This window comes from Tachysurus vachellii, chromosome 21, assembly GCF_030014155.1.
Source record: "Tachysurus vachellii isolate PV-2020 chromosome 21, HZAU_Pvac_v1, whole genome shotgun sequence".
NCBI lineage: Eukaryota > Metazoa > Chordata > Actinopteri > Siluriformes > Bagridae > Tachysurus > Tachysurus vachellii.
In genome coordinates, this window is record NC_083480.1 from 10,588,770 (window position 1) to 10,614,485 (window position 25,716).

Here is a 25,716-nt window from a genome sequence, read left to right on the forward strand (position 1 = left end):
ACTTTGCAAGCTCATCTAAGTGCGTGGCAATTGCTTGCTTCAGTTCCGCGGGTAAAGAAATGTCTCCGATTCCAGATACATCTTCGATCTTACATACACAGTCGTCTAGCAGGGGAAAGTTTGCGAAGTTATCGTTCTCTATTCGTCGTTTCCATAACGGTAGCTTTTTTTGAAAAGCCTTCAGGTTCATATGAGTCGGGTGTGTCTTATCCTCCGCCGAACCCCTAAGACTGACTCACCGAACCCCTGGAGTTCGATCGAACCCAGGTTAAGAACCACTGGTATAGAATATTTAATAATAATTGAGAGTTAATAAAATGCTAAAAATTAGAACATGTAGGGATTAATTTTGTGACTAATCATATGAGATAACATCTCCGAATCAGAGATATAGCTTCAAATATCTTAACACAAAGACACAGTGAAGGCTGTGTAGTCCATGTTTTCAAAGCTCTCTTTTTTTATTGGACAACTAATCGCAATCTTCAAAAGACCGTTTCATACCTAATAACAGGGTCAACCTCGACTCTCTAAGACAAAAGTTGCTCTGAGATTGGTCCTGAATCACTCCTATGCAAAGATTTCTATTTAGAATTGTTTTTAAGCTAAACTAGGCGCTCTTTGAGTATTAATACTATTGATTTATGTTTCCATAAACCATTTGTGACCAATAAAGAAATTTAGATTCAGCATGTCATTAAATTGGAGGTTTCTGTAAAACCACAGTAAGTCTATTTTCTTTTTGATTATTGATAATTACAACAATAAATATTGATCTTCCACAACTTCAAAATATTTCATTATCCAGACACAGGAACCTCCGGGATAATCATGAAAAATGTCTCGATTTTAACAGCAGGAATAAATAGAGAAATAAAATATCAGGAATAAAATAAAACTAAACAAAGAAATTGTTAAGTAATATGTAGGAACGCAACCTACAATAAAGAATCAAACTAAAAATAATGCATGTACATTTTTTGGATTTAAATGATTTTTTTTAATAGGGTTGGAGATTGATCTGTTTATATTTGTAACATTTCGTAGTTCTTCAAAATCAAAAATTATTAATGTGCTGTGTAACTGCTCATGTTGATTGTGGCTTTACAAAAATCTAATCATGGACCTGAAGAAAATGTTCCCTTGTTGATCAAATACATTTGTGGACTTTTTATTTCTTTTTCCTCTGAATAACCTTCTGCTCAAAGACCATTGTCACTCATGCAGGTTTTGCTCTCTTCATCACACTGGAAGCCGATGGGACAGCAGCCTGTCTCGCTCTGACAGCATGAATCCTGCATAGATTAAATATGAGATGCTACATGCATTATTTGGTTGTTACAACATTCCCCCCTTGTTTTCCTTGAACTTCCCACAATATTCCATATTCTCATAACTACATAATAAGAATTTAACTTTATGTTTTCTTAATAAATCAAGATATGCAGCAACAAGAGCTAGGAATTGCAAAACACTAAATATAAATGTGTTGTAATATTGGACTTCACAATATTGGTGATCACATTCAATTGTCACATGGAAGTCATAGGATTTGATGCAATAACCGACGACTGACCAAAAGATAGTATAACTGGAAATTTACATGGATTACTTGGTTATTTTATGTTGAAATACTTTGCACCTCTGTGGTGTTCTTGTAAAAAGAGAATGAAATGTACCCATATTTTTTTCTGCAAGAAAATCTATAATTCCAAAATATTACAAATGAAATCGTATTGTATCCTGCAACAAGAAAACAATCTAATAAGCTTACCCTACCTAAGGTCATAAGTCATCTATATTCCCCTATTCACAAACTCTTTTTATAGCATGCAGTTTGCTAATGATTATCACCTAGTGTGAAAATATGACTTTTTATTTGTGTAATACTTTATTGATGAAAGAGCAAAGGTTATTGCTCAGTCTTGTACCTGAATGGTGTTGCTCTGCATGGCAGCAATCTGTTGGGAAGCAGGAAATCTCAGTGCTCCTCTTAAACAGTAGGTGGATGTGCTGTCACAGTGATAACCAAAGGGACAGCAGTGGATGCCATCAAAGCAGCACTGACCCTAAAGGAGCAGACAAAATTTTATGATCACACTTATAAACCTATCACATTCATGATTTGCTGAAAAATACCAACCACAGCGTATGGGCAGCATGACCACTGTCCATAAGGAGTTCTGCAGCACGTAGTACCATCAGGGCAGGTATAGACGTGGACACATCAATCCGCCCACTAGGGGGCGATAAACACTCCCAACTATTTTATTAGTCCCCAACAGACCTGCTCCTCGGTGTATTTGCCCTAATAATTTGGAAACACAGGGTATATACTGTTTGTGAATATACACTGAGTCACAAGTTATTTATCCTGATGTAGTGTAGTTAATAACACGAACAACAAATATACGCATGATATAATAATTATTATTATCATATTATTATATAATAATAATTCATATTATTATTATCTAATAATAATAATACATTTTATTTAAAGGCGCCTTTCTGAACACTCAACGTCACCGTACAAAAAACAACAAAGACAATCAAAATCGAATAGCTACATTGCGACACAAATTAGACCAGCAGTACAAATTATGGTGTAGAATAAGCTAAACTAAACAGATGAGTTTTAAGCTGAGATTTAAATAATGAAAGCGAAACAATATTACGGAGTTCAGATGGAAGTGAGTTCCAGAGCTGAGGTGCAGAGTAACTGAAAGCTCTATTCCCCATAGTTACAAGACGGACAGAGGGAACAATGAAATGAGTGGAAGAAGAAGATCTAAGAGTACGAGTTTGTTTTGGAGTATGAAGAAGATCAAGAAGATATGAAGGTGCAAGATTGTGGATAGCTTTAAATGTTAGAAGAAGAATTTTATACTTAATACGAAAAATAATGGGAAGCCAATGAAGCTGTTCCAGAACAGGTGTAATATGATGGATAGAGGAAGTACGAGTGATAATGCGGGCAGAAGAATTTTGAACAAGTTGCAGCTTATGAAGGGTTTTGTGAGGAAGCCCAATAAGAAGGGAATTACAGTAGTCAAGCCGGGAGGTTATTAGACTGTGAACAAGAGTGGTGGTTGATTGGGTCGTGAGAAAGGAGCGAAGCCTATTGATATTTCGAAGGTGAAAGTATGCAGCCCGAGTAACATTATTTACATGAGAGGTGAAAGAAAGGGTACTATCAAAGATGACACCAAGACTCTTAACCTGAGATGAGGGAGCTATGAGAGATTCATCAATGGAAATAAGAAAATTTGAGAATTTGTTAAGCACAGATTTTGTGCCTATAATGAGAAATTCTGTTTTATTACTATTTAGCTTAAGAAAATTTGCTGAAAACCATGATTTTATGTCAATGAGACAATCAGTAAGAGCAGATGGAGGGAGTTTGGAATGTGGTTTTGTGGAAAGGTAGAGCTGGGTGTCATCGGCATAGCAATGAAACTTGACCTGATGCTTATGAAAAATATGTCCAAGGGGTAAAAGGTAACCCCTTTTATATAATCCCTACCAGAGGTAACGGAAACTGTCGAGGAGGTGAATGATTTTAGTTGAACGAACTGTGTGCGATCAGAGAGATATGAATGAAACCATTTCAGAGGTGTGTTGGTGATGCCAATAGTGGAAAGCCTGTCTAAAAGAATATTGTGGGAAATTGTATCAAAAGCTGCACTCAGATCAAGGAGTAGGAGGATGGATAGTAAGCCAGAATCAGCTGCTATAAGCAAATCATTTGTAATTTTCAATAGAGCCGTTTCAGTGCTATGAAACGGACGAAAACCAGATTGAAATTGTTCATATAGATTATTGCCAGACAAATGGATATGAAGTCGAGCAGCAACAACTTTTTCCAAACTTTTAGAAATAAAAGGACGAAAATTATTAAGGTTGTTGGTATCCAATCCTGGTTTCTTTAGAATTGAAGTTACAGCAGCTGTTTTGAAAAGAGAAGGAACAACTCCAGTGGTAAGGGAAGAATAAATAATACCCATGATAAAAGGGGACAGAGAGGAAGCAGTAGCCTTAACAAGGACAGTTGGTATAGGATCAAGAACACAAGTTCTAATTATATACTACTAATAATTATTATTATTGTTATTATGATCATGTAATTATACAATAATAATAATTAGTAGTAGTGGTGGTGGTTTATGTAATGTTATTCTACAGTGTCCTATTATTTATGTATTTATTTAATAATTTATGCATTCATCTATTCAGTTTCTTTATTTGTTTATTTACTAATTTTAAGGCAAGATGTTACAGGTAAACAGAACAATAAAAACTAGATAAGCCAATCACTATTTGCCTTCAATAGTGGATCGCTGATATAAATATTTGTATATAGGAACATTTTAATTAAAACGGTAATTAGAATAATGTATAACATCAAGGGGGAAAAAATACCATTTTGATTAGTTCTTTTCTTACCATTTCTTAGTTGTTGTTTTTTTTTAATTTACAGCATAACATTTATCATAAATCTCATAAACAAAAATGAGAAATATTTCTTTAAAAACCTTACAAACAGGAAGAATATTTATAAAGATCATTTAGGAAATTAAATTTGTTGCCAAAATTGCAGAAGTAAGAAATCAACACGGACAGTTATATGTCTTAGTCAGTTCAATCATACAGACCAATATATTCTTGTGACTTGGAGGTTTGTTGGAGGAAAAGAGAACTTGCATCATGTGAGTACAATACTAATGATAAATCTGGGTCCATATTCATGAAATATCTTACTTCAAAGAGTTTCTCCTATTGACGAAATTCTAAGAAAATTCCGAGAAATGTTGGGCGTTCCCTCTTAAAATGAAAGAGAAGATCCTAGTAAAGATAAAAAGTATTTATAAAGGATCTTAACCCTTAAAAGGGCTCATAAGGTCCAAAAGACTTAGGAGTAGTGAGGAGGACATTTAAGAGGACATTTAAGAATTTTTTACCCAGATGAGAAAATGGCCAAAAAAGTGAAGAGGGAGTAGAAATGTATTGTATAGAATATTTAATAATAATTGAGAGTTAATAAAATGCTACAAATTAGAACATGTAGGGATTAATTTTGTGACTAATCATATGAGATAACATCTCCGAATCAGAGATATAGCTTCAAATATCTTAACACAAAGACACAGTGAAGGCTGTGTAGTCCATGTTTTCAAAGCACTCTTTTTTTATTGGACAACTAATCGCAATCTTCAAAAGAGCATTTCATACCTAGTAACAGGGTCAACCTCGACTCTCTAAGACAAAAGTTGCTCTGAGATTGGTCCTGAATCACTCCTATGCAAAGATTTCTATTTAGAATTGTTTTTAAGCTAAACTAGGAGCTCTTTGAGTATTAATACTATTGATTTATATTTCCATAAACCATTTGTGACCAATAAAGAAATTTAGATTCAGCAGTTCATTAAATTGGAGGTTTCTGTAAAACCACAGTAAGTCTATTTTCTTTTTGATTATTGATAATTACAACAATAAACATTGATCTTCCACAACTTCAAAATATTTCATTATCCAGACACAGGAACCTCCAGGAAAATCATGAAAAATGTCTCGATTTTAACAGCAGGAATAAATAGAGAAATAAAATATCAGGAATAAAATAAAACTAAACAAAGAAATTGTTAAGTAATATGTAGGAACGCAACCTACAATAAAGAATCAAACTAAAAATAATGCACGTACATTTTTTGGATTTAAATGATTTTTTTTAATAGGGTTGGAGATTGATCTGTTTATATTTGTAACATTTCTTAGTTCTTCAAAATCAAAAATTATTAATGTGCTGTGTAACTGCTTTACAAAAATCTAATCATGGACCTGAAGAAAATGTTCCCTTGTTGATCAAATACATTTGTGGACTTTTTATTTCTTTTTCCTCTGAATAACCTTCTGCTCAAAGACCATTGTCACTCATGCAGGTTTTGCTCTCTTCATCACACTGGAAGCCGATGGGACAGCAGCCTGTCTCGCTCTAACAGCATGAATCCTGCATAGATTAAATATGAGATGCTACATGCATTATTTGGTTGTTACAACATTCCCCCCGCTTGTTTTCCTTGAACTTTTCCCACAATATTCCATATTCTCATAACTACATAATAAGAATTTAACTTTATTCATCTTCTACCGCTTATCCAAACTACCTCGGGTCACGGGGAGCCTGTGCCTATCTCAGGCGTCATTGGGCATCAAGGCAGGATACACCCTGGACGGAGTGCCAACCCATCGCAGGGCACACACACACTCTCATTCACTCACGCAATCACACACTAGGGACAATTTTCCAGAGATGCCAATCAACCTACCATGCATGTCTTTGGACCGGGGGAGGAAACCGGAGTACCCGGAGGAAACCCCCGGGGCACGGGGAGAACATGCAAACTCCACACACACAAGGTGGAGGCGGGAATCGAACCCCGACCCTGGAGGTGTGAGGCGAACGTGCTAACCACTAAGCCACCGTGCCCCCCAATTTAACTTTATGTTTTCTTAATAAATCAAGATATGCAGCAACAAGTGCTAGGAATTGCAAAACACTAAATTATAAAATGTGTTATAATATTGGACTTCACAATATTGATCACATTCAATTGTCACATGGAAGTCATAGGATTTGATGCAATAACCGATGACTGACCAAAAGCTAGTATAACTGAAAATTTACATGGATTACTTGGTTATTTTATGTTGAAATACTTTGCACCTCTGTGGTGTTCTTGTAAAAAGAGAATGAAATGTACCCATATTTTTTTCTGCAAGAAAATCTATAATTCCAAAATATTACAAATGAAATCGCATTGTATCCTGCAACAAGAAAACAATCTAACAAGCTTACCCTACCTAAGGTCATAAGTCATTTATATTCCCCTATTCACAAACTCTTTTTATAGCATGCAGTTTGCTAATGATTATCACCTAGTGTGAAAATATGACTTTTTATTTGTGTAATACTTTATTGATGAAAGAGCAAAGTTATTGCTCAGTCTTGTACCTGAATGGTGTTGCTCTGCATGGCAGCAATCTGTTGGGAAGCAGGAAATCTCAGTGCTCCTCTTAAACAGTGGGTGGATGTGCTGTCACAGTGATAACCAAAGGGACAGCAGTGGATCCCATCAAAGCAGCACTGACCCTAAAGGAGCAGACAAAATTTTATGATCACACTTATAAACCTATCACATTCGTGATTTGCTGAAAAATACCAACCACAGCATATGGGCAGCATGACCACTGTCCATAAGGAGTTCTGCAGCACGTAGTACCATCAGGGCAGGTATAGACGTTGTCACAGTGAACCACTGCGACAGAAGGATTGTCAGAGTTCACTGGAGTTACAAGAGATTTTTTCTCTTCCCCCTCTGTGGATATCTGACGGGAATGAGGGATTTTATACCACGGAAGCGCCTTGTTTACACACAACAGGGACTCTTGGTCACATTGGTAGCCTTGTGGACAGCAGTGGGCCATGTCTGGACAACACATAGCCTTAAAAAAACAGAGTTTATTTTAGTGAATACTTAGAAGGTTTAGATAGATAGATATATGGATATATAAGATTCAGTCATGATGCAGCATTATTATATCTTGATTATATAAGCTTCTATTTTCATCACCATTTAATTAATTAATACTAATTAAATTAATAAGCTTGAACAGAAGTTAATAGCTCTGGATTCTGCTTACAGATGGATATTGGCAGCATGCATATCCCGTTTTAGTTAGGCAGCAAGTATTTTTGTCTTGACATTCTGTCCCGTCTGGACAGACAGTATTGGTAGAAACCAGCCCTACCATAAGCAACACTAACACAGCAATCATCTGTAATGAGGAGGAGAAAACAAAGCATACTTATTTACCAACTGCCTGAAGCATATACAATAAAGTCCACCAAAAAAAAAAAAAAAACAGAATGAATAATGCACAGTTCTACTTCTTATTATTCTTATAGCTAAATAATACTGAATAATGGCATTTATCTAATAGCATTTAAATTAACAGCTATATCTTAAATAATATTTTGTAAAATAATAATATGTACATTAGCATAAAAAACACTAGAACCTCTGCAATCACACTGTACATTCAAAACTAGACTAAGATTGTTAGGTATTGTCTAATCACACCAATGTAAATACAATTGATTATGAACAGATTTATAAGAATAAGTTTCATTTCAACACTTGCCTTGATTTTGCAGTTTTTTAGTATGTTCAGTCCCAGCTTCTCAAATGTCTTTATTGACCTGCACACACATTTATCAGTCAGATGTGAACTTTGTTAAAAAGGAACTGACCCTTTTATATCCCTCTTGTCAGTGTTGTTTGGAGGGATGGTGTAATGTAGGGAAATAAAAAAAAATGGGAGGAAACTTCTCATACATGTATTGTACTCAAGTAACACTGAATGGTTTTGAAGGCAGCTCTGATAATCATCAGATGTAAAAAATACTTCAGTAACTGTAGTATTTGGAGTATTAACACTTTATTTGAGTACCACTGAAACTGAGTAGTTGTACTGTACTCTTACTACAGTAAATAAAGAAAAACATTATTTTTAGGAGTACCTTTTTTTTAGGAGTACTCATTTTAAATGACTAAAATCTCTTATTCGTTCATCCAGCCATTTACTGCAGGCTATGTAATCAATCAAACACACTCCCACACATCCAACATTTTGTAACATCTTCTCATGCTACACAATGTAGTTAATGCTATAGCTATCCATATTAATTTAAAGATGAATAATCTACTGGACTGAGTAATGCACAGTTTTTACCTCACTTCATACTTTTATCGTGCTAGTTCATCACATGACCCATTCCGGTGCTTTGAGACAAACGTGACCGTCACGTGCAATACTGCCAAGCCATAAGAACTTACAAAATGGCTCAGATTCTTACACTTGCCCATTTTTTCTGCTTCCAACACATCAACTGATTAATTCAAGCTATGCAACATTAGCCATGCGTATGAAGCAAACTTACAGAAAGAAGTAACTGCAGTCTCACCGTCAAACAGATTTCTTGGCGTCATTATCAGACCCAGAAGTGTACGTGAGGTGGAACTGTGACCATGGATAACGAAGGGTCACACGTGTTCAAAAGTGGTTTATATAAAAGTATGTAGAATAGAATTTTTAATGTTTTTTGTGCACATGGTAAAACTATTATAATCCTCAAATGTAAAGGCAACCAAGGTAAAAATTTTACTAGATACTTACAGACTCGACTAAGTAATGTTTTATATATGCACAAATCTGTTCCTGGCACTCCGTCCAGGGTGTACCCTGCCTTGATGCCCAATGACACCTGAGATAGGCACAGGCTCACCGTGACCCGAGGTAGTTCGGATAAGCGGTAGAAGATGAATGAATGAATGAATGAATATCTGTTCCTGTTCTTCAACTTGTTCCTTTCATTTTTCATCAATATCCGGGTTATTTCTGGGTGGAATGAATTATGAAATATTACAAAAAGTTTATAGACCGTGCAGGGCTGTCAAGTGTCACGCATAGAGAGTGACAGTCACGCATGTCGGTCTTTTGTCACGTTCTCCCGCCACACATCGTATTTCTCACGCAGAAAAACGTTTTGACTATTTATCATATTTAATAAGCCGCAGCGCCCAAAATGTATCAGTCCGCACCGCTGTCTCTATGGAACCGGGCAGGAATCAAGCGCGTCTCCCCTGGAGCACTTAGTCGTGCCTGACACTTATCAGCAGTGTTGTATAAAGTACTAGAAAGCAATACTTGAGTAAAGTACAAGTATTATACTAGAAAAAGACTTTGGTAGAAGTGAAAGTTACCTTTTAGAATATTACTCAAGTAAAAGTCTTAATGTATCTGATATTTACTGTACTACTGTACTTAAGTATCAAAAGTAATTTTCTGATATTTAATGTACTTAAGTATTTGAAGTAAAAGTAAAAAGTAAAATTTCAGTGATTTTCGGTAGGCATAAGAGGCACTTCATCTGGTAGGAAGAATTTTTCATTCCAATGTACAGAAACATTTCTTGCAAATTCGGCCAGGAGTGTATAACGTTATCTTCTTCACCCTGTTCACCGAGTTCACCACTATTGTCGGGGTGGTCGTCTACGACAGGGGTGGACAACCCGCGGCTCCCGAGCCGCATGCGGCTATTTGCCCGGTTTCATGCGGCTCTTCATATCGAAGTTTGTATTTGTGTCTTTTTAATTTGCGTGTTCGCTTCGCTTGAGTTCAATACGATGTTTTCATCAAACGCGCATGTGCGTGGGATGAAAATATCTCAAAGTTTCCCAGTAGGAGCAAGATCATTTGAGTAAACAATCTCTGTCAAGTTTGATCTTAAAATGGCAGGGGGGAAAAGGTGATGTTCATATGTTCCCATGTGTATAATGCGGCTCTTTGCGGTAACAATGAATGATCCAAAATGCAGCTGCCCGGCTTGTTTTCAACCTGTCAAAGTTCTCTCATACTACCCCACTGCTGCGATCCCTCCACTGGCTTCCGGTAGCTGCACGCATCAGATTCAAAACACTGATGCTGGCCTACAAAGCCAAAAATGGACCAGCTCCCTCTTACCTCAAAGCCCTCATCACTCCTCGCACTGCACCCCGCACCCTCCGATCTACCAGCACTGCTCGACTGGTTCCACCATCTCTCAGGGTAAGAGGCAAGTATACTACAAGACTCTTCTCTGTACTGGCACCAAGGTGGTGGAATGAACTTCCCCTAGAGGTCCGGACAGCTGAGTCACTGGATATTTTCAAACGGCGGTTGAAGACCTACTTATTCAGGAAACACTTCAACTAGCACTTCTTTCCTTATCTTTCGCATTTAAAAAAAACAAAACAAAAAAAAAAACCCTTTGACACTTTTTCATTGTAACTTTGAACAAATGTTTTAAACTCATGGTATCTTAAGTATGTAACTTAGTGAGCCAGCATTAATGTATTCAATGTTAGAGATTTAAGCACTTATGTACGTCGCTCTGGATAAGGGCGTCTGCCAAATGCTGTAAATGTAATTGTAAATGTAAATGTAACACAGTAAAAAATGTGGCTCTTGGTCTCTGACTGGTTGGACACCCCTGGTCTACGATAACAGGAGGTCCTCCAGTAGGTGCTTCCATGGCAGTTTCAGTTGTGCTTCCGCCTCCTTTAGCAAAATTACGCTGAAATAGAGCGTGCAGAGCTGCGTAATGCAATCTAGCAGTGATTCGCCAAACCTCCCTTACTGCAGTTGCACACTTTTCTTCTGATTTTATTTTGTAGTAACGAGTAACGAAGATGCTTAGTGGAAATATAACGGAATAAAAATATACATTTTATCTAGGAAATGTAGTGGAGTAAAAGTGAAAGTTGACATAAATTTAAATAGCGAAGTAAAGTACAGATATGTGAAATTTCTACTTAAGTACAGTAACGAAGTATTTGTACTCCGTTACATTGCAACACTGCTTATCAGCCAATCAAAAAAAAAAGAGGCTACAGAATAGCCAATCAGAAAATAGGGTATCTGGGTAAGATTTAACGCAACAACCAATGGAAAAAAACATATTCATTAGAGAGGGTGTATTCGATGGTCGGTTTGAAAAAACCTCAACACGAAACAGCTTGTCTCTGGACGGGACATTGTCCTCAATCATGACCCTAAAAATGGCTGGGCTTGAGCCGGACTGTTTTAAATTGGAGCAACATTACAAATGATAAAGTCAAAAAAGGCAACAAACACCTACAATAAACAACACCAGTCATAATCTCTCTCTCTCTCTCTCTCTCTCTCTCTCACACACACACACACAAACACACACACACACACACACACAGATTGTGTCCCATTACACAAGACATAATCTCTCTCTCTCTCTCTCTCTCTCTCTCTCTCTCTCTCCCTCTCTCTCTCTCTATTGGTGAGAACATGCAAACTCAAACAGCCAAGCAATATTTATTTGACCCATTTGGCTTTCCATAGTTGGGGTTGTGGCTTATAACAGTTTTATATAAGCAACAAAGTTTATTACTGTAGGTTTCTTTTGAAACTTGCTTTAATTTTTTGCTTTGCTAAGCTTCTGTGCTGACTGCTTTCTGATATTTGTTTTGTGTTTGCAGTGTTTGCTTATTATTGTTTGTTTTGTTAGTGTTTGGGTCACATATCACGTGACGCAAACCTAGGAAGGACCAGTGACTGTAAAGGTTAGACATCTAAACATATGATGCCCTCTACTGACAAGCTGAAATACTACTTTTGTAAGTGAGCCAAAATAACATTTTAGACTACCTCTATATCTCTGTATGCATGCCTTCTCTAAACTACTTCCATAAACTTGGAAGCCCAAACAAGGGGCTTGTTCCAGCATGACAGTGCAAAACCTATTCCAGCATGACAGTGCAAAATTTATTCCAGCATGACAATGCTCCTGTGCACTTAGCTCCTGTGCACTAAGCACTAAGGCCTCCTCACCCCAAATCTAATGGAAAACCTTATGAGAAGAGTGGAGGATATTATAACTAAAATGGGGTGACTAAATCTGTAATGTAACTGAAAATTATAACTTTGTAAAATTAGTGAAGTTTTTTCGTGACATATGAAAATCAGGAAATACTAACAAATAGAGAAATTAATATAATAGGAGAAATTAAATATTATTTTAATAATACGGTGTGCATATGGCAGGGTGCCAAGAGAGGAGCTATGGTACTCTATGAGGATGTCAGGAGTGGCAGAGAAGTATGTAAGAGTAGTTCAGGATATGTATGAGAGGAGTATGACAGCAGTGAGATGTGCTGTAGGTCAGACAGAGGAGTTCAAGGTAAGAGGTTGGGCTACATCAAGGATAGGCTTTGAGTCCTTTCTTGTTTGCTATGGTGATGGACAGGTTGAGAGTCAGACAGGAATCGCTGTGAACAATGATGTTTGCGGATTAAATTGTGATTTGTAGTGAGAGTAGGGAGCAGGTGGAGGAACACCAGGAAGGGTGGAAGTCTGCTTTGGAAAGTAGAGGAATGAAAGTCAGTTGTAGTAAGGTTACAGGGGGCTGAGGTCAAGAAGGTGCATCAGTTTAAAGTGGGTGGAGAAAAGTGTCAGGAGTGTTTTGTGACAGAAGAGTGTCAGCAAGAATTAAAGGAAAGTTGAACAAGTCGGTAGTGACACCAGCTATGCTGTATGGGTTAGAGACTGTAGCAGTGAGGAAAAGACATGAGGCAGAGATGGAGGTAGCAGAAATGAGGATGTTGAAGTTCTCTTTAGGCGTGATGAGGATGGACAGGATTAGGAACAAGCACATCAGAAGGACAGTTCGGGTCAGAGAGGCTAGATTGAGATAGTTTAGACATGTACAGAGGAGGGAGATAGGACATGAAGATAACTGGTGTGAGAGTAGACAATGCCAAGGATAGAGTTAGGTGGAAAAAGATGATTTGCTGTGGCAACCCCAACTGGAAAAGCCAAAAGTAGTAGAAGAAGATTAATAATACGATGTACAATAAAGAATCAAACTAGAAATAATGAACATAATGCAAATTTGTGATTAAAGTCATTTTTTATTAATTGGCATATACAATTAGTCATTTATGTTTGCAATTGATTTTTGTTCCTTCAAAATAAGACAAGAATAACATGTAAATGCACCTGCATATTATAGAAAAGCAAAACTTTAAAGTTTAAAAAATGACCATTTTTTGACCAAATAAAATGCCCTTTATTATGTTTGCTTTTTGTGGACCTAGCCATTGGTTCAAGGAACGAAAATTCAGCGAAGCAGGGCTTCCTTTGTGAGAAGAGCCGGAATGCTTGAGACGCCTTTTTTGCATTGAGTAAATGTAGAATCGCAGTCATAGCCGTATTCACAGCAGTGCTTTCCATCCTTACAGCATTGACCCTTTAAAAGAACATACAACATAATAGAAGAATGTGTTAGAATTCTAGGAATATAGTGTGTCTCTCTCTCTCTATATATATATATATATACACCAGAGATATAGATAGAGCTATAGATACCAGAGGATATGGACAGCATGCCCACTGGCCGGTTAGTGACTTGCAGCAGCTGTGTCCAGCTGGACAATACACTTTGTCACTGCAGTGTATAACGCTGTCCTGATTCTGAAGATTTAACATGGACTTCAGAGGAGACAAGTGTTCAAAGTCTTTCACACAGGTTTTACTCTTCTCATCACAGTGAAACCCGATGGCACAGCAACCTGTCTCACTTTGACAGCACTGATCCTGCAGAGAATAACCATGTTTAGTCGTTTATACAGACTCTGCTTGGATATGAAACAACACACTGACCACAAATAACCATAATAGATGCACTTATAAACTATTAATTATGCAATATTTTATATTCCTGAAAGTATCTATTAGCTGGGTGAGAAGTACCTTTCCATTAGTCGCACTGGAGCTCAAGATTACTAACTAAATAATAAGCTAAGACTTAGAAGGTGTATGCTTTTGCAAGGTCTAAGCATATTAGGGAATATGGTATGTAAGCATACAGCTAAAACACAATTTGATGAAGATGGTTTTAAATGAATAAAAAAGTCAGGGAAAATGTGCTTAACTCTAAATACATCTGAATTTGATAATTGATTGTGAAGTCCATTGAAATATAGAGTAGAGCAATGTCTTGCCAACATCAACACTGCTTATGGTCACTTATTGTAGCATTATGGGTTGTTGTATAATTAAATTAAACTGTTAAGCAGTTATCATATTATTAGACTGACAATACTTAAAACAGTTTGTATTAGAACAAGTACTAGAAATTGCAAAGCAAGAAAAATTCCAGTGTTTCATAAGATTTGATTTCAAAAGGCCAGGCAATCATGTCCAACTGTCATTTGGCAGTCATCAGCGTTGCAATGACAACATCTAGTATAGCTGTGGATAAAAATGTTGCATACAGATGGTTTTGCAATTTACCTGAAAGAAAAAATTAAATTTCACGATGCTGCAACAAAAAAACGATCCAAAACTTTCAAAATAAGGAAATAATAAACTTTGGGTTGATAACAGAAACTATCACATTATTTTTCTATAGCTGCATCTTATGTAGTTGTTTTTTTTCTTAAAACAAACCCTTTCATAGATCACAGATTTTATTCATCTTCCTTCTTTTATGCTTATACTCACTTTATAGCTTTCCCTTTGCAAATGTTTAACATTAATTACATACCAAATTAATATAATAAAGGGATATGGTTATTGCATTGTCTTGCACCTGAATGGTGGTGCTCTGCATCGCAGCAATCTGTGGAGATGCAGGAAGACTCAGTGCTCCCGCGAAGCAGCGGGTGGATGTGAAGTCACAGCGATAAAGAAAGGGACAGCAGTGAATGCCATCAGCGCAGCACTGACCCTAAAGCAGAAGACAAAAATATTATGATTGTACTTGTAAGCCTACCTCAGTAATAATTTGCTGAAAAAATACCTACCAAAATATATATGCAGCATGTCCATTGCCTGAAAGAAAACCTACAGCATGTTGTACCACTAGGGCAATAAGAGATGTTGTCACAGAAAACCACAGAAGGATTGTTAGATTTCACCAGAGAAGCAGGAACTGTATTCCCTTCATCCTCCGCAGGTATCTGTGGGGAAAGCCAACATTTACCATCATTTTATGAATTAATATAAAGAGATATCGTTTTTCATTTTAACTTATTAAGTCCCAGTATTCATTAGCTGGTTGGAGAATCAGTTATACATACTGGTAATTATAAGTATAGGTAAAATGTAAATACACAATTTGCTGAAATGTAGATGGTTTTAAAAAAAGAATAAGAAAAAGTGGGTAAGGGAAAATATCTTGTATCACTACAATGCCACTATTTTTTTAACAGTGTTGTGAAAACCATTGAGAAATAGTGGAGAGCAAAGTCTTGCCCATGTCCATATTACTTATGATGGACATACAGTTGTGGTTTGGCTTATTTTGTAATGTGATTTGTAATTCTGCTGGAAATGTTACTTTAACTTTATTAAACAGTATAAAACGTTTTTTTTTTTTGCACAACCAAGGCAGTTTGATGGTGACCTTCTGACCTATAGCTCAGAAACCTTAACCACAGAACAACCACTACCCTCCAGTAGTTTACACTGATTCAACCAAGTCTCCCAACAAAGTAATTCACAATAAAGAAGAAATCTCAGTGCTTTACTAAAATGAAGTTTTTACTAGCATATACACTTACATCAAACAGGGCTTGCATTCAACTAAGACTGATACTAAAATTCAAGGCACAAAGGTATACACTAATTTGCAGACATTAACTTAAAAAGACTCTTCAACTTTCTCATTAATATCCCACTATACCTAGTGTTTTTTTTATTATTATTATTATTATTATTATTATTATTATTATTATTATTATTATTATTATTTATTAGTTTGTCATATTATCTGTACTTTCACAAATTTTTAATCAGGTTTTTTCATACCTGAGTAAATGCTAAGTCAAATGGACATGCATAGAGAAATGACTCTATAGTTTAACAGTTAAAATTGTACTGTTATTCAAGTAAATACATATGTATAATCACTGACATGGTAAAGCTTTTCTAAAGGAATTGTTTATTTTATTGTTTCACCAAAGGAAAGTTGCATTTTTTGTCATATTATCTTGAGTAAAAACTTTAAGATATGCTAAAGAACCAGACAAAAATATATGGAGATTCCTTAAAAGGTCTTTGCAATAACAACAAGACAAACAAAAAAATCATTAATATAGAAAATTGTCTTGTGTTCATGTAGAAATCTGTTATTTTCACAGGATTTTTTTAAGAAATCAAGAATGAATGAATCTGAATTTGATTTTGAATGTAAGTGGTTTGTTATTTTCCTATATCACTATGTACCTATGTGTTTTATTCCTTTAATAAAACAAACATACACTGTCCTTGTGTGCATATTTGTTTCATGAAACATCTTACTTCCCCAATCCACCGATTTTCATTTCTTGTTGTTTTGCTAATGTTTAGCATTTGTTACATAGAGTCATAGTCATATGACTTTTTATTTGTGTACTACTTTATTGACGAAAGAGCAAAGGTTATTGCTCAGTCTTGTACCTGAATGGTGTTGCTCTGCATGGCAGCAATCTGTTGGGAAGCAGGAAATCTCAGTGCTCCTCTTAAACAGTGGGTGGATGTGCTGTCACAGTCATAACCAAAGGGACAGCAGTGGATGCCATCAAAGCAGCACTGACCCTAAAGGTGCAGGCAAAATATTATGATCATACTCATAAACCTATCACATTCGTGATTTGCTGAAAAATACCAACCACAGTGTATGGGCAGCATGACCACTGTCCATAAGGAGTTCTGCAGCACGTAGTACCATCAGTGCAGAAGGAGAAGTTGTCACAGTAAACCACAGAAGGATTGTTAGATTTCACCAGAGGAGCAGGAGCCTTGTTCTCTTCCCCCACTGCAGGTATCTGCAAGGAAAAAGGTATTTTATACCATGGATGTCCCATTTTCTCACAGAGCTGAGTATCTGCATTACACTGGTAGCCTGGTGGACAGCAGTGAGCCTTGTCTGGACAACACACAGCCTTAGAAATAAACAAAGTTTAATTCATAGGATTCTTATACAGTTCCACAGAAAGTTTTTATACATTTTATATATACTTTAACTGGATGCAGCATTAAATTAGCATCGTAAATAATCATTTGCCACAAACGTCAAATGTTAAAGAAGTAAATAGCATTGATTTCTGCTTACAGTTGGATATTGGCAGCATGCATATCCTGTTTTACTTGGGCAGCAGGTATTTTTGTCTTGACATTCTGTCCCGTCTGGACAGACAATATTGGCAGAAACCAACCCTACCATAAGCAACACTAACACTGCAATCATCTATATGAGGAGGAAAAAACAATGCATACTTATTTAAACATTGCCTGAAGCATATACGATAAAGTCCCCAAAGAATTCTAAATAATGTATATTAGTCTACAATCATTTATCCACATGTAGAAAGCATCTGTGTTATTTACCATTCTAATCACATCAACATAAATGTTTTCTTTGAAAAAGTGTAAAAAATCAATTGCAACACTTGCCTTGCATGTGATGTGGATTGGTTGTTAGCGATACACGTCTGTACGTTTCAGTGCCAGCGTCTCAAATGAATGCGTTAATCCAAAACCACACTCATCAAACAGATGTGAACTTCCACATGCAAAAGAAAGAGGAACTGACCCTTTCATTTCCCTCTTTTCAGTGTTATACAGAGGAACATTTTAATGTATGACAGTTCTGAAATAAGACTCAAAGAACAATTCGCATTTAACATAAACTAAATGATTTCCACAGTCGTTCTGGTATGGAAATGGTTGAGAAATTGTTCTTCAATAATATACCTAAGTATTGTTTTTTTAGGGTATTTATAATTTCCTTGAGTATTATTGAAATTGAATATGTGTACTGTACATCACTTGATGAACATGAAACCCATCATTTACATTACAGCGATCTGTGTGATACATCTGAAGATCAGTTTGTTCTTCCTTGCAAGAATTTACAAGTTTGACAATATGTACACTTTTTTTTACATCAGTGTGTAAGTTTTCATAGTTAAACATTTTATTTGATAATGCCATGTCAGTCTAGCTTCAATTCCAGAGTCTAATGTATTGTTAGTAGCTTGGCAGAAAGTTTTCTGGCAAATTCAATGCAAATAGTTGCACAATGAAATGTGGCATATACGTTCTACATTTTATCACTCAAAAACGATGTTTTTAATTCCATTTTATTTCTTAAGTACATTTACAAGGAGCAGGCCTTTGAGTGCATTTATGACTGGAAACCCCTGTTTTTCATTAAATAAATTTCTGAACTGTTATAGCACCGTATATATCATAGTATAATTTCAAATTATTCTCTGCACCACTCTGATGATAATGTTAGAAACATCACAATATTTCACTCAGTTTTTAGGTGATCAAACAGGGTACCCATTTTAACATGTCTGTCCATGTTATTCTTACTGTTAGTGACATATTAAATACAGTCTCACTACCTTATGACTCATTTCCCTTTTTTATTTTGGTCAATAATATTAACATCTCCTAGTGGTTAAATTGTATATTTAACACTGTGAAGAAAACAACTAAAAACAAAAACAAAAAGTGCCTGTGCTTTTAAGATCAGTGCATTAGAGAATACTTTTGAACGTTTAAGGCTTTAGACTTAAGGGCAGTAACACTCCATAATACACATATCTGAAAATATTAAAAATGTTTTATATTACTCTAAAATTTGGCTTGTTTTAAAAAGGGGAACTCAGTAACCTCCTTTCTGATTTTGACATTGAGGTATGTTCTGAATTATGTTCTGAGTTATGTTCAGAATATTGATCAACTACACTGTCCATATTACAATTCTCATGAATTATTTTGTTTGAAGAATTCAAGTCAAGCAAATGTAACTATGTATTTACTTAATAATGAGCATATAATACAAAAATTATATGAAGAAAATGTAAAGAATGAAATATAAACAGCTCTGATGAACATATAGAAATAATTTTGTTGCTCTGTACATGAAAGCAAAAAAGATACCTCAGCATCTCCAAAAATAAACTGAAAGTGTTAAAAAATTCGGTTCCTCAAATACTAGGTTAGAGAGAAAATGTTTCAGCAGAGCTAAATTCAGAGCCGCTGTTGTTACTTTTTATAATAGGGTGTGGAGACAAATTAATGTAGTGAGGCCATGAGACTAATAAACATTTTCAGGCCACACACAAGTATCACTTTGTTACAGTTTAAAGGTGAATTAAGAAGGACTATTCAAAGTTTGTCAAAATTAGGTTTTTAATGCTTAAGTAGGTGGATTTATATCCATTAAAAAAGAGATAAATGCGTGGCTAGCATTGTGCTAATGTTGCTTGTTAGAAAACCCAAATTTAAAAAAGGAGGTATGTGTGGTATGTAATTATTTTTTTTAATTTGTATTTTTTTTTACATTGACTGTTGTCTTTTATAGATAAAACACCAATTTCATAAGTTCCTATCATCACTGAATAGTAAGATTTTATGCTTTTGATACATGGCTTAGATTAGCATCCCCCTCAGTAGGCGATGAGACAGAAAATGGGGGAATTGCATATTCTATAAGGTCTGTTAACATTTTGAAAAGACTGTTCATGTATTTTTAGTTTTAGCTTTTTTCCCCCTGATGGACTACCCCTACCATTAGTACCTATAGGAGTTGCCACATCCTTCACAGCCACTAAGGCCTACTGCAATCTAATGGCAAGCTAATGGATAGAGGAGAGAGGAGATATTCCAGAACAATCAACAACTGTCTTAGAGTTAGGTGGAAACAGATGGAAACAGATAGGTTCGCTGTGAAGAAGATAAGTTGTGCTCAAAAGTTTGCATACCCTGAAAGAAATTGTTAAACATTGCCATTTATTTGTAAATAATGACTGATCATTAAAATAATTTTTCCTTATTTAAGGATAGTGGTCATGGCCAGTCTTCCAGTCTTTCTGCAAGCCTTCTGCCCTCCGCCCCATGAGTCAGAAGACCAGGAGAGACTGCATCTGCTGTGCCCAGTTTGGGTTTTTAGCACTTATGTCTGCTTAGGTAGCCGCAAAAATACACAATCTACAAACAGCCTACAAACAGTGCCTTGTGCTGGGTAGTGGTGGCTATCTTCCAGGCCTTTGAGGCACGCTATGTGGCTCACTCCACTAAGGGTATCCCTTAGTCCAGCACTCTGGCTAGGGGTGTTCCCGTTCATGATATTTGTGTTGGGTGGGTAGGTCCTCTCTGCACATCTATATCAGGTTCTATAAAACGAAACATTTCCATTTCCATTTTCCATTTACAGCATTTGGCAGACACCCTTGTCCAGAGCGACGTACAAAAGTGCTTTTAAGTCTCTATCATTGAATACATTAACACTGGTTCACTAGGTTACAGACTTAAGATACCATGAGCCTAAAACACTGTTTAAAGTTTTTTTTTTTTTTTTTTTAATATACACACATACAATAAACAGGGGAGAAAGTGCTAGTTCAAGTATTTCATGAAGAAGTAGGTCTTCAACCATTGTTTGAAAATAACCAGTGGCTCAGCTTTTTGGACCCCTAGGGGAAGTTCATTCCACCACCTTGGTGCCATAACAGAAAAGAGTGTTGTTGTATACTTTCCTCTTACCCTGAGAGATGGTGGGACCAGTCGAGCAATGCTGGTAGCTCTGAGGGTGCGAGGTGTGCTGCGAGGAGTGATGAGGGCTTTGAGGTAAGAGGGAGCTGGTCTGTTTTTGGCTTTGCAGGCAAGTATCAGTGTTTTGAACCTAATGCATGCAGTGTAGCCAGTGTAGGAAGCGCAGCATCTGGGTGGTATGTGAGAACTTTGGCAGGTTGAAATAAAGCCAGCATTGAGTTGCAATAGTCCAGTCTTGAAATGACAAGAGACTGAACAAGTACCTGAGCAGTCTGTGTGGACAAAAATGGCCGAATCCAGCATTAGCGTGTCACATTAACATGGAACGTGGACTGTTGATTGTTCATGATTACCCCAAGGTTGCAAGCTGTGACTGAAGGGAAGATCAGATTGTTATGCAGGGATATTGCAAGATCATGACCTGGGGATGAATCACCTGGGATGGTCAGCAGTTCAGTTTTGCTAGGATTGAGCTTCAACTGATGAGTCATCATCCACGATGATATGTCTGCCAGACATGCTGATATCCGAACAAATGATGTTGTATCTGAGGGCGGGAAGGAGAAGATAAGTTGAGTATCACTAGTATAGCAGTGGTAAGATGCTATACTATACTATGCTATACCATAGCATATTTCTTTGCTATACTATGCTATACCATGTAAGGATATAACTTTACCAAGAGAGGGGGTATACAGCGAGAAAAGGAGAGGACCAAGTACTGAGCCCTGTGGGAGACCAGCAGAGAGTCTGCGTGGAGCAGATGCCACTCCCCTCTATGTTGTCTGATATGAGCGACCTAGACTCCACGTCTAGCTCCTGTGTCTTACAGAGCTAGTGACCTGATTTCACATATAGCTTCAGACTTCCTCAGGGAGAGTTTCCATAACTTTAGCCATGACACATTGTCTTGTTCACTTCTCAGGGAACCAGGTTGCATACGTAACCTGTTGTAGTTTCTGTGTGCAATGTTGTCATGTTGTTAATGCTGAGTTTGTATGTAGCTCTGTTTGCCATAGTCTAGTTCATACCCTGTTTAGTCTGTAACCTAGTGAACCAGTGTTAATGTATTCAATGGTAGAGACTTAAGAGCACTTTTGTACGTGGCTCTGGATAAGTGCGTTTGGCAAATGCAGTAAATGTAAATGTAGTTTTTTTTTACACTTTTACACTGTTCACAATAAAGGTCTGCACCTGCTAGTGACAACAAGCTGCATGTAGCTAAAATGAAATGATGCACAACAGTATTATCATTTGTATCCTACATAATCTTTTACATTAACTGTGAATGTTTTAAGAAAGAAAGGATACATTTCATTTTATTATTATTATTATTATTATTATTATTATTATTATTATTATTATTATTATTATTATTAGATTGAGATTTGAGAAAAATTGCGTTTTGCATTAACAAGTTTTTCAGTTCTCATCTAATGTTGAAATTATTATCTATGGTGATTATAAAGATCCTAAAGATATTCTATATCTAATCTCTACTACATTCACATTTTCTGTTTATACAAGTGAATGCTTTATTGAATACTAAAATGATGAATGCTAAAATTCTTTATTTAAAACTGACATATATTATGCCATTTATGCTAAACAGATTTACAGAATTGGTTTAAACATTTGGTTGTCAGCTATAATGTCGTCATCCAACAAGCACTTACACCATCACCCTCTAGATGGCCGCATTGTAACATATAAGCAGTGAATGCCCTTAAGCAGTGGGGTTCTGTTTGCATTTAAAAAAGTGAAGAAACAGAAAAGCTTGGCACAAGATGGACACATACTCAGCATATACTCAAACAGTGTAAGCCTTGAATATGCATTAGGCGGAATAAGTAATGTCAGAATTACTTATTCAGTTATTTGATTGATATTATTCTGTAATGTCAGTGAAACTTGTTCCATGTACTTGTTACTTGTTACTTGTATCTTAATCCACTGAACCCAAACCACTGGGAGTTTGAAGGGTTAATTTAAGGTTGTGGAGTTGCTGAGTTTGACAGGCCAAATGCAGTAGGTTTACTCAGGAGTATTTTATTCAGTGGTTTGAACTGCATGACACTCGCTGTGCCATTTGTGTGGAGCTCAGCTCCTCCACACTGACACTGTGCAGGATGGAAAGATGTGGCCTGAGCCAGGAGAGGCTGGAAAGAGGCCACTGTGACTCTGCAACAGTCAGTCTCTGAGGCAGATCTTCAGGCCTGACTACACACAAATACACTCACAGACACACACACACAGACACACACAGACACACACACACACACACACACATACACACAAACACACACACACGTGAAAAATGAAGATGGCATGGAAACTCATATAAATGGTAGACATGGATTTCTGAGTGTCTGAGGGACAAATTAAAATTTCCTCATGTCATTTCATTAAAATGTTTAGATTTTTCTGGTTTATGTTCCATTAGTCACTTCCATAAATTTGTCAAAACTCTGCACACAGTTAGGCCATTGGTGCTATTTGCGAGCAAAACTGTAAATTCATTTTATTATATTCACACAAAATATGTTCAGCAAAAATAAGAAAATCTTTATCTATGACTATCCTAAACTTACATGGCCAAAACCATGGTTTCTTTCTCCCTTTGTTTTTGTTTTCCTTCTTTCTTTTTTAACTTTTACTTTTCTTATTAACTATTCCACTATGTCCTTCAGAAACACTGGAAAATCCTTTGGGGAAAATCCTAAAGGTAGAAATGCCAGTATTCTGACAGTTCCACAAGCTCAGAGTTTGAACTTAATATGTGTGGGACAGTTTTTAAATCCAATTTCTACAATTATTTTGTTTCTACTTTCCTATGATATTTTTAACCAATTATTTACTACAGTATAAAATCTCTCTCTCTCTCCCTCTCTCTCCCTCTCTCTCTCTCCCTCTCTCTCGCCTAATTTAAATGACTGTGACCCTGACAGGGAAGATACTAAGGATAAATGAATAAATACTGTTTGTTCATATTAACCTGGTAATTACTTATCTTTTGAGCTTCATACCTGCTTGCTCACTCTTGTCCAAATGGGAGCCCTAAAATTTTCTGGCAAGCAAAATCATTCTATTTTCTTTTTTTTATTTTACTTTATGCTTTACTTTTTCTGCTGCTGTAAAAAGAATCACTATCACCTGGCTGGCTGATGTTTCTTCTGCAGTAGTACCACTTCCTCTATTAACTCTTTCTCCTCTAGCTCTAGCTCTGAATCCTCCTTCTGTTGCTCTAGTCTAAATATTTCCTTTGCTCTAGATCTAACTCATCCTCCTGTAGCTCTAGCTCTAACTCTTCCTCCCATAGCTCTAGCTAAAGCTTTAGAGGAAGCTCTAAATCTTCCTCCTGTCACTCTAGCTCTAGACCTTCCTCCTGTAGATCTAGCTGTAATACTTTGCTCCTGTCACTCTAGGTCTCTCTCTTCCTCCTGTAGCTCTAGCTCTAATATTTTCTCCTGTCACTCAAGCTTTAATTCTTACTCCTGTAGATTTCCTCTAATTCTTCCTCCTGTAGCTCTAACTCTTCACTTAGTATCTCTAACTCATCTGCTCATCTGCTCATTTTTTTTCATAAAGTAGCTCTTCCTCTTCCTCTCTCCAGTAACACTTACTGAAAAAGTTAAAAGATTGCAGATAGTGGGCTCACAAGTGGTGAAACAGAAAGCATTCCCTTTATCATATTGAACTAAGAAATTTTAATATTCGTGATGCCACAGCCATCTGTGTCTGGGACCCCACAATAACACTAGCTATTCATGGGAGTCTGTGAGCTCATGCATGCAGAAGTGGGTGGATAGCACTTTCCTCCGAGGGTGTAAGGCAGCCCCCAGAGAACGCATAAGCTGCAGTTTTAATATTTGCGGTGATAGCTGTTGTGAGATAGAGCTGCCTGATGGGTGGGAACTGTCCATAACTAAATTAGAGAGAAGACAGAGGAAATAAATATTCTGACACATACCAAGTACTGGTATATATTTTAAAAATATATTTCAAAAATATATTTTAAAAAATGAGCTTCTAAAAATTTACAGGAACAACATTATTAAACCCTCACTCATTTACTTATATAAATTATGTATGATTTATTTACATAATTAAAATTGCAAATTCAAATAATATTGTGTGTAAATTTGTAAAGTTGATATATACACTGGAAGTATGTTGTCTAAAATTATGTGAGAAGAACAAGCCTTTTAACCGCTCTGAAAAATTCATTATGTTTTTTTATTCTTATGTTGTTGTAATGCTAACATTTTCTTTCTTTCTTTCTTTCTTTCTTTCTTTCTTTCTTTCTTTCTTTCTTACTCAGATGCTCTACAATTAATTTTCCATTTTTGATGGCGTCAGCCAAACATGTTTGCCTCACCTATTCATATTGTTCTATTTTTGATTAAAACAATAATATGGGGAATACCTTCTTTTTCCATTTTCTTTTTCTTATTGATGATAAATGATATCAAATTGTGGTATCACATTAAATTTAAATATAGGCAGTAATTTGGGAATATTGCAGGATGA

At 36.3% G+C, this 25,716-nt stretch overlaps 2 protein-coding genes and 1 long non-coding RNA gene across 3 annotated transcripts; all 3 read right to left on the bottom strand.

Annotated features, from left to right (window-relative positions):
* Nucleotides 1–976: 976 nt before the first annotated feature.
* Nucleotides 977–2,272, bottom strand: LOC132837494 (uncharacterized). The gene is made up of 3 exons (XR_009647540.1): nt 2,144–2,272; nt 1,932–2,069; nt 977–1,295 (listed from the first exon to the last, which is right to left on the bottom strand). It is a non-coding gene; the product is annotated as an uncharacterized LOC132837494 (long non-coding RNA).
* Nucleotides 2,273–5,164: 2,892 nt separating this feature from the next.
* LOC132837493 (progranulin-like) lies at nt 5,165–8,326 on the bottom strand. Its single transcript, XM_060857185.1, has 5 exons — nt 8,203–8,326; nt 7,702–7,836; nt 7,225–7,503; nt 7,013–7,150; nt 5,165–6,007 (listed from the first exon to the last, which is right to left on the bottom strand). Exons 2-5 carry the CDS (start codon nt 7,834–7,836, stop codon nt 5,993–5,995), a joined length of 567 nt encoding a protein of 188 aa, XP_060713168.1. The 5' UTR covers nt 8,203–8,326; the 3' UTR covers nt 5,165–5,992.
* Nucleotides 8,327–13,524: 5,198 nt separating this feature from the next.
* LOC132837506 (progranulin-like) lies at nt 13,525–18,212 on the bottom strand. Its single transcript, XM_060857211.1, has 8 exons — nt 18,073–18,212; nt 17,732–17,866; nt 17,289–17,444; nt 17,077–17,214; nt 15,441–15,596; nt 15,227–15,364; nt 14,002–14,229; nt 13,525–13,882 (listed from the first exon to the last, which is right to left on the bottom strand). The coding sequence occupies exons 2-8, from the start codon at nt 17,864–17,866 to the stop codon at nt 13,754–13,756; spliced, it is 1,080 nt and encodes a 359-aa protein (XP_060713194.1). The 5' UTR covers nt 18,073–18,212; the 3' UTR covers nt 13,525–13,753.
* Between the last annotated feature and the right edge of the window lie 7,504 nt (nt 18,213–25,716).

What these genes read in the sequence shown, in the direction of transcription:
- LOC132837493 (XM_060857185.1), bottom strand. Translation starts at nt 7,836, where the DNA reads ATGATTGCTGTGTTAGTGTTGCTTATGGTAGGGCTGGTTTCTACCAAT. An exon ending in CATGCTGCCAATATCCATCT is followed by an intron (nt 7,504 to 7,701) that starts GTAAGCAGAATC and finishes TGTTTTTTTAAG; the next exon opens with GCTATGTGTTGTCCAGACAT. An exon ending in CATGCTGCCCATATGCTGTG is followed by an intron (nt 7,151 to 7,224) that starts GTTGGTATTTTT and finishes CTGCTCCTTTAG; the next exon opens with GGTCAGTGCTGCTTTGATGG.
- LOC132837506 (XM_060857211.1), bottom strand. Translation starts at nt 17,866, where the DNA reads ATGATTGCAGTGTTAGTGTTGCTTATGGTAGGGTTGGTTTCTGCCAAT. An exon ending in CATGCTGCCAATATCCAACT is followed by an intron (nt 17,445 to 17,731) that starts GTAAGCAGAAAT and finishes TTTTCCTTGCAG; the next exon opens with ATACCTGCAGTGGGGGAAGA. An exon ending in TGCAGAGCACCACCATTCAG is followed by an intron (nt 14,230 to 15,226) that starts GTGCAAGACAAT and finishes TATTCTCTGCAG; the next exon opens with GATCAGTGCTGTCAAAGTGA.